The sequence below is a fragment of the Grampus griseus genome, assembly GCF_964374135.1.
Source record: "Grampus griseus genome assembly, chromosome: 4".
Classification (NCBI taxonomy): Eukaryota; Metazoa; Chordata; class Mammalia; order Artiodactyla; family Delphinidae; genus Grampus; species Grampus griseus.
This window is the reverse complement of record NC_138997.1, coordinates 58,761,505-58,770,259: the sequence shown is the minus strand read 5'-3', so window position 1 is coordinate 58,770,259 and position 8,755 is coordinate 58,761,505. Positions and strand designations below refer to the sequence as shown.

The 8,755-nt window shown below is 35.0% G+C and overlaps 1 protein-coding gene across 1 annotated transcript in view; it reads right to left on the bottom strand.

Annotated features, from left to right (window-relative positions):
* Window positions 1-8,755, bottom strand: part of LOC309822279 (transmembrane protease serine 11C-like) — a gene marked incomplete at both ends in the record, with an annotated part of 43,458 nt that continues 34,703 nt past the window's right edge. Inside the window, 6 exon segments of the mRNA XM_082654017.1 lie at window positions 1-33; window positions 710-852; window positions 1,892-1,910; window positions 1,914-2,048; window positions 2,050-2,155; window positions 3,365-3,470. Coding sequence (XP_082510143.1) covers window positions 1-33; window positions 710-852; window positions 1,892-1,910; window positions 1,914-2,048; window positions 2,050-2,155; window positions 3,365-3,470 — 542 coding nt within the window.

Genomic DNA, 8,755 nt, shown 5'->3' with positions numbered 1-8,755 from the left:
TTAGAAGAGAGTCATGGGTTTGAGAGTGATGGACTGCGAGAAAATTGAGAGAAACAAGAATTTAAGTTTGTCATGACTTTGGAGAATAGGTTTAATGGGACAGTTGCGAAATGGGAATCTGTAATAAGAAATGATAATTATGTATTACAAGTGCTTGTTTGCATGTCTTCTAGCTCCTAGAGTACAAGAATAATGAGTAAATTGAATTGAATGAATAAAATAAGGGTCCTTCTGGATTTATCACTGATTCTGCCTGCTTAGATAACTTACAGTAATACTTTAGTAGTTCTAGGATGGGCATGAAGATGCTATATAAGGTTTGTCAAATAAATAAAACATTTAGGATGTTGGAGCCACCCTAAATCAAGAAAGCTCCATGATCCATAGGTTTGTTGTTGGACCCAGTTGTGATTCCCAGTCAAAGAGGGCCAGTTGAACTAAAGTCACAAATGTTCAATTTCATCTCTTCATTGCTTATTCCAAGTTGAGTCTCATCCCCACTCCCATTCAAAGCTTCTTATAACAATAAGGGTGCTTTAGCTCTATAGTACTTTAATGAGACCTATCAGATAGCAATATAATTTTAATCAGGTACTTTGGCTAACGTAAATCTTTAAAAATTATCAGTCTTTTGAGACAATTGAACAGGTTAATTGGAAATTAAAAAACATGAAAAAAACCTTTTTGAAAATGGAATAAGCAGATTTACCTGGCAGGCATCCACACTTCCCTTCAGGAACCGGGCACACAACATTCCGGGTTTGATTGCACCACCATATACCACTTTACTGTTGCAGGCCTTATTATCTATAATCTTCACTAATCCTTTCTGGGGTATATTAGGATTTGTTCCTAAAGGAAAAAATATATATATAACATTTGCTAAAGTCAATATTAATCTCTCTGGCTAGGTTATTAGTATCTAACACTATGTAAAATTTCCAAATCAATGTAAAACATGTTTTAATTAAACTTGTATTTGTGTGCTTTCTTAATAACAAAGAAGTAATGTTATGAATACACCAAGCTATTGTTAAAAATCATCATATTTAGAAATACTTAGTGTGTCCATCCATGTGTGATGGGATCGTTTTTACTTTTGAATTGTTTTGGAAGTTTATATTTATTACCTGTATGGTTTAGAAAACAAAACAAAAAATTCATATTCCAGAAATATACATTTTATGATCATTTTTAGATTTTCTACTGTTTGTGACTACAATTCTGAGTCTTGGAATTTTGTGGTTTATTTTTTTCTGCTTTCAAATGCATTTATGAACACAAACAGCCACTAAATCTTTACATTATTAGGGTCATGGTTTAAATGGTCTTTGCTCAAGTATTGCTTTGTCACAGAGAGCTACTCATTTTACCCTATCACAAATGTCCAAATCCCCTTGTAGTTCTTACTTTTGCTATGGTACTTACCTGCATAAAATATGCTATGTAATCTACTTATTTATTGTATCTCGTGATTATTGTCTGTCTTTCTTTGCTAAGAATGTAAGCTTTGTAAGGGCAGGAATATTTGCCTATTTTATTCATTAATATATCCAAACGACCTAGGACAGTACTTGGAATAAAGGTCGTAATCAAAATAAATGTTTATTGAATGAGTGAATGAATAAATGAAATGGAGGAAAATGAATTACTTATTCAAATAATCATTTCTGTAAAAACTGCCATTCTTAAGGGAAATTAAGGTAAACAGTTCTATGAAATTGTAGTTTCTATATGAATGTTGTTGAGGATGATTTTCAACCCATTGCACATTACCTCCTTTAAAATGACCCAGAGAGAGAGAGTATTTCTCAGGTTTAATTGTAATTCTGAGTATTTTTTTTGACTCCTAAAACTCAAACCATGTAACGATGGAAGGTTAGGAACTCACCATCAGACTTTAATGTTCCCTATCCAGTGACCACCACATCGGAACTGGGTGGGAATGCATAAGAAGCTTCTGGAAGACATGCTCTTCGGATGTTGCTTGTGTATAATACTGGTGAAGACAGATGCACAAGAGCAATGTCATTATCGTGTGCTGCTGGTGTAGTGGTAGTTTTCATGAATTATAATATCCTTGACACTTTGCTGTATTTGTGGATCACTTAAAAGAAGCCTCAAACTAACATTCCATTCTTTGGGATCCCTGGCCCTAAAGAAAATGAATTTATTTATTAAAAGTCCTGTATATTGGAGTTGTAGGAATTAATATCTTATATTTTTTAAAGAACTAGATAAGTTTTGAATTCTCATAGTGCATATAAGCATACAAAAGCAAAGCTATATGTAAGAAAAAAGTTAAAATAATGATAACATGAATAGACTTGGAATAACTCAATAAGCTCTATTTTAAAGGATAATTCATGTAAACTACATTTTATTCTTTTTTGTACAGAAAAGACTCAAGGGGATTTAGAAAGATAAATATAATAACACAAGATAATAAGAAGTGGGCAAGAATATGGGACAGAGTGAACTTGTAGAAATTAAGGAAATAGTCTAAATCCTCTTTTTTTTAAATCCTCTTTTATATGCATTAAAAACTATAAATAGAAAATATTTCCAACTTTTACTATTACTTGTTAATCAAGGATTGTACATTAAGCACTGAAAGTAGTACTGCCGGAACATTTTAAAACTCTCAAGTTTGGGAGGGATTTTTGTTTACATATAAAAATAATAAGTGCTATATAGAACCAACAGAAATTAGTGAAATGAACCATCAAACAAAAGGGTAAAAAACTTTTAGGTATAAAAAAAGTAAACTTTTAGTGTAATAATATATCCTTTAAAGAAATAATCATTTCAAGTAGAGATATAACATATATGGGAGGATGCAGGATGGATTCAAATACTTATGATTAAGTAAATATGACCAAATGTAATAATGATGAGAAAGGAATAGAAGACCCATATTCAATTTGGGATTTATAATTTCCTTATAAAATTGATTAAGTAGATTTAGCTTAGTGATTCTCAACTGAGAGCTATTTTGTCTTCCAAGAGACATTTGCTAATGTCTAGAGACACTTTTGGTTGTCAGTCTTGTCCTCTAGACACTGACATTTGGTGTTTAGAGGACAAGGATGCTCCTAAACATGCTATAATGCACAGGCTAGTCCCCCACCACAAAGAATTATTTGGTCCAAAAAGTAGTGCCACTGTTGACAACCCTGCTCTAGTCTGAAAATATATATATATATATATATATATTACTGATAATTCATTGAGTAATTTTGAGCTATACCTCACAATATTGTACAGCTGGAAGCATAGTTGTATGACTATATTCTTGAAAGATATGTACTAGACTTTTAGGTACTTGAGTGAATTTGAGGCCTTTAAGTGGTCCAGAGCTTACTTTAAGAAACAGTGAGCAGCAGTGACAAGCCAGCTGTTACTAATCAGAGTGGCTCCACATTGGTGGACATTGTTCTGTTGAAGGCTAGCTTGCCAGGGCCATTCCCCTTCGGGAGTTATTGTGTGCTGTCCTCAGCCTTTTCAAAATCGAGTCATTAGCATATAATATTGATACCACTTATGCATGCATTCCTATAGTAAACAACCTTCCTATAATATGGGTCACTGTTAACTTTTAACTGAGAAAAAACACAGTCTTGGAAAAGTCAGGACTAATTTACTAATGACATGAGATTTCCTGAGAATTCATTCAAAATAGATTGACATCTTCCTCCCCCATCCTCATCACTCACATACATCTTTTTGTGCGTGGTTCGGCCTTGCTATGACCTGTTGAAAGAGGTAGGTGGAATTAAATGTTTAAATTTGGAAGATAATTGCATAACAAATTACAAAGTTGCATGGGGAAATGTGTGCTTTTTAATTTTGTGAACACTTGTTTAAAGCAATAATTGCTATTAAACATTCATAAGAAAGTGTGAATGAATGTCAATGTGAATGAGATATTGATGAGAGACAGAGTAGACAGAAATGTATTTGCATTCAAGTTACAACAAACAATACTTGGATAAAAGGAAAAACACATGAAGATAGCCAACACTTTTCCCAAAGTTATATGCTTCTCTGTATCAGGACTGTGCTTTAGTGTCTATTTAGATCCAGAGAAACTGCTAGACTCTTAAGTCTTTAAAGCAAATCTACAGTAATAGTGTAACTTCATTATTATTCTATCCATCTGACCCTCTCTCTGATTCTCGTGACTATCTCGTCTTACTCCAACTAAAGCACTGAGCTTGTCCCTTAACAGTTTATGGTACCTTTTGCTAGAGATCGTCAGCCTCACTAATAAGTATTTTTAGAGGGCAAGAATCGTATCTTTAAATAAAAAGGTATCTCCAGAACCTACTGGAGAGAACGCATCACATAAAAGGAGCGCAAACAAGTTCTCAAATGTTTGTAGAAATGAAGTCTATATAGTGTAATCCATGAGACATCTTAAAATAAAAATATTTGACTGCAAAACCCTCTTCTGTATTAGGTTTGTTCCTAAGAATTTGGAGAGTGAATAAAATTTGCCAAAATCAATGCAGTGGGCGTAGATTAAGGTAGTGGTCTCAGTCAGTGTCAATTTTGCATACCACCTCCCATCCCCAGGAGTAATTTGGCAATATCTGGAGACATTTTTGGTTGTCATAACTGGGAGGGGGGCAGTATTGGGCTACTGGTATCTAGTGGGTAGAGGCCAGTAATCCTGCTAAAAATTCTATAATGCATGGGACTGTCCCTGAAACAAAGAATTATCTGGCCCAAAGCAGTAGTTAGGGTTGAGAAACTCTGAATTAAAGAAAGATGTTTGTATCAAGAATGAGAATATTTAAATTAATTGGAAAGGTTAGATGGTCAATTGCTTCACAGAGATGTTGTTTGTTATATGTGACAAGATGTATCTTGAGGTATTCTCTCCTGAGGGTGGAAAGGATTAGAAGCACAGGGGAGGGACATGTAGACTTTTAAAAAACCTTCACTAGCCCTTTGAAATCCCTAAGTTTGTATATTGCTTCTGATTCTAGACTGTTCTCTTTGATGAAACCCAAACTTCAGTTGTTAAGGCATCCTCTTGATAAACATCACTGAATTTGAATGAGACAGCACTCACACTGACTCACTAAGTGTGACTCCCTTTTCTTTCCCTCTTTCTATCCACTCCCTTATCAGGAACGCTACAGAGTATAAAGAAAATAATGCAGAATGTGAAGATATAAGCGTTCTTCCTGATCTTCCTTTCTGTTTGGACAACTCCTAAAGGAAGTTGGCTTTTACTCAACTTCCTTCAGAGGAATGTAAAAACAAAGATGATAATCTGTGGGCTAGGAGAACCTCCCCTGGGTGACTGTACTTCTCTGTTTCTGCTGTTACTCAGAATTTTAATCTAATTTATATCCATGCACCAATCTTTATTCTGAGTTTTTATTTACTCATGATTGTTATGTCTGTTAAGCTTTTAGCCACCACCTCTGCAGTACTACCTTGTTATTACCTCTGCCAAAATCTTACCTGGCACCTTAGAGCTTTTGTTATGTCGAAAGAGGTCATCTGACAAATTTCAAGGATTTAAGGAATAAAATGAAGACTCTCTGGGTGATACTTACCGAAAAATCAGATAATCTACCAAGCTCTTACAGTCTCGCTACATTTCTAACTTCTACTCCATCAGCTATTACTGCATTAAAAAAATTTTTTTATCAAAGTATAGTTGATTTACAATGTTGTGTTAATTTCTGCCGTACAGCAAAGTGACTCAGTTTTATATATATATATATATTCTTTTTCATATTCTTTTCCATTATGGTTTATCACATGATATTGAATATAGTTCCTTGTGCTATACAGTAGGACCTTGTTGTTTATCCTATTACTGCACTTTAATATACTTTACGTCACATGCCGAACTCTATTCTCTTCAACACTGTTCGATTTTTCTTGCCTACCTCTCCCTTCTCCCTTCTTATTTAAATTAAAATCTCAGATAAACCAAGGCAAATTCAGGATACTGGTCTGGATGTTTGTTTAGTGTCCCAGATGGGGGGATGGACAAATTGGCTAATCTCTTTCTTACCACTGCTTTTATTTCTGTGTTGACTACCTCTCTCTACCAACCTGACAAATTCCTAATTGTGGATTTTGATCATATCAGCACTGAAGATTTTAACTGGAATAATTGACTTAAAAACGTCTTATTAGTTGCTTAAGCGTTGTTCAGTCAAAATATATCACAGAGAAAAACAATCTAATACAGATTTGTGTTTAAGTTTTGGCCAGGTTGCTCAGAAATAACCGTGATGTGACTGAGGGATAGCAAGAGCCATTGGGGTCGGTGTCACCTGGCTCTGGAGAGCAATTCCTCTAATCCAGTTGCTCCAATCAACCTCAGATAAGAGGAGTGCTTCTCCTGACAGTGTGCTCCAGGTTCTAGCAACCTTGGGGATCACATTTCCCAAAGCGGCTAGTGGGAGAGTAGAAACAGAATGCCTTGGCCAGCAAGCAGCTGCTTGCATGTAAGGCAGCTGACTTAAACTTGGCTTCTAGGATCAGAATTCCACAGTGAGTTCCTAGGCCTGAAGTTTTCATCGGCAGAGTAGAAAATGCAAAGGGCTGACATCTTTTGAGTGCTTATCATGAGCATATACTCTTTTAAGTACTTTACTTGTACCTTCTTTTATCATCACAATAGCTTGGAACGGAAGGTTTGAGAAGTTAAATAACCTGTGTAAATTCATCCAGTTAGGAAGTGCTAGATCTGGGGCTCAAAACTAATGTGTAGCTAGTTTTAGAGTCTAAGTTCTTAATTATCACTGCAGTCCTTAGATCCCCTCTGCCATCATGGCATGAGATAATGTGTTCCTCATTTTAAATCCATGATATCAGTCAAAGACCATCTACAGTCACCTTCATACGAGTTTCCAGAAGAAAGGTTCCCATTACACCTTTACGGATACCACATTGACTCTCAAGTGGAGGGTTGGTTTTTTTTTTCCATCTAAGGAATTTCTTACTAGAAAATAACTCTTTATTAGTGAACTTACATGTATTGAGAGGATTTTCTGCTGTTGGCATTGCAATGTCTAAAAGTCAAGGGGGAAGAAAAGGGAAATAGTTACATTTATGAACACATTTTGTTTTAATATTAATTCATATTAATTATTTGGTTTTGGAGAACACATTATTCTTTAGGCATAATCATTTTATTCAATCCTGACTATGTAATTTCTATGTTCATAGATTAGCATAGAGAGTAATAAAATCTTAGTATTTATTATTCTGTTTCTAAAAAGACTCTCAAGTTCCCCATCACAAGATATTTAAAAAAGAGGTCTGGGTTCTAGAAAGTACTAAAATATATGAAAAATGGTAATCTTTCACCACATCTTGAATACAAACCACCAGATACTAAATGCATTTGACACTTTTTAATGCCATTTTAAATACTCTTGGCCCATCTTATCCCAGTCACAGTATGGTGACCTAGTCCACACAGATCTGGATCTTCTCTACTCAAGAGTAACAAATGCCCTTCTCAAGTCAGCACCTAGGACTTCTCACTTTCTGCTAGAAGGAACCCACCGGACATTCCAAGATGGACAATAGGAGATGTGGGAGGTAACTGTTGGAGCCAGAATTGGCTGAGAGCTGATGGACAAATGCTTCCCCCTTTAGTCACAGGGGAACACAGTTCTGAAATACAATTAGTAAGGTCCTACCAGATGGAGCTAGAGTTGCCGCTAGTGATGACCAACTTCCTCTCCCCATTTTACTATTTCTGTCCTTTACTCTTTCTCAAATCAACTACTGAATGCAAGTCTCTGTCTCAGCCTCTGCTTTTGAGGAAACAGATTAAGACACTCAAATAACTACATACCAGAACAAATAATGCTTGTAGTTAGGAGAGAGTACATAAATTTTATAGTTAGTGCATTTCTCGGTGTTGTGTGCATTTTGCTCATTTAAAAATAAATACATTTTGTGCAGTAAATTTCAATTATTCAGAACATTCAATTAAGCATGCCATTCCATTTCTTATTCATTTTGGATAAAAATATATTTTAAGAAGAGGGTACACTTCAACATTGTCTACTCATTCCTAGACATCTAGGGAATATTATAGAGTGAGATTTACTCCTGATAATTTTGGTATGGGCCCCACATCTATGGAGAATGGCAAACCTGTTTAATTCATGTGCAAAGTGTGTGAGGAGAGGGTAAGTGAATTACAATTATGTCCCAAGTTTCAGATGCAGAGAACTGTAAATCCAGTAGCCATTTCGACTTATGAGTTTCTCTTCAAAAAGAAATCACCAGTTACTCTATAACTTAAATACTGTAAATGTCAAAGTAGGTTCATTTTTATTATGTTCTTGGATTTCTATAAATCCAGGAGGGAGTATCCAGTTATGTATGCCAATTACAATTACACACTCTTGTATTAGGTTGCACAAAAAATCAGAGAGACAAAAGAATCCTTTACCAGAAAGTCAACCTGTCTGAACAAAAAGGCAGGAGCAATTCAGCAGTCAGAAGGACTAGGAGTAAATATGTGCCACACCTACTTAAACTGATGGCATATTTCTGTCTAATCCTTTATGTCTGCTTTCCAGAGGCTAATTTTTATTCAACATGATATCAGTAGAGTTTGATTTTGAGCTTTGTGTGGTTGGTAAAATGTATCAAACCATATCAAGATTTTGGGAAATAATTAAACTACTATGACTCTACTGGAAAAATGTTAATTCCTATATCTTAAAAACTAATTATTTAGAAACCGTACTTTGTTCAC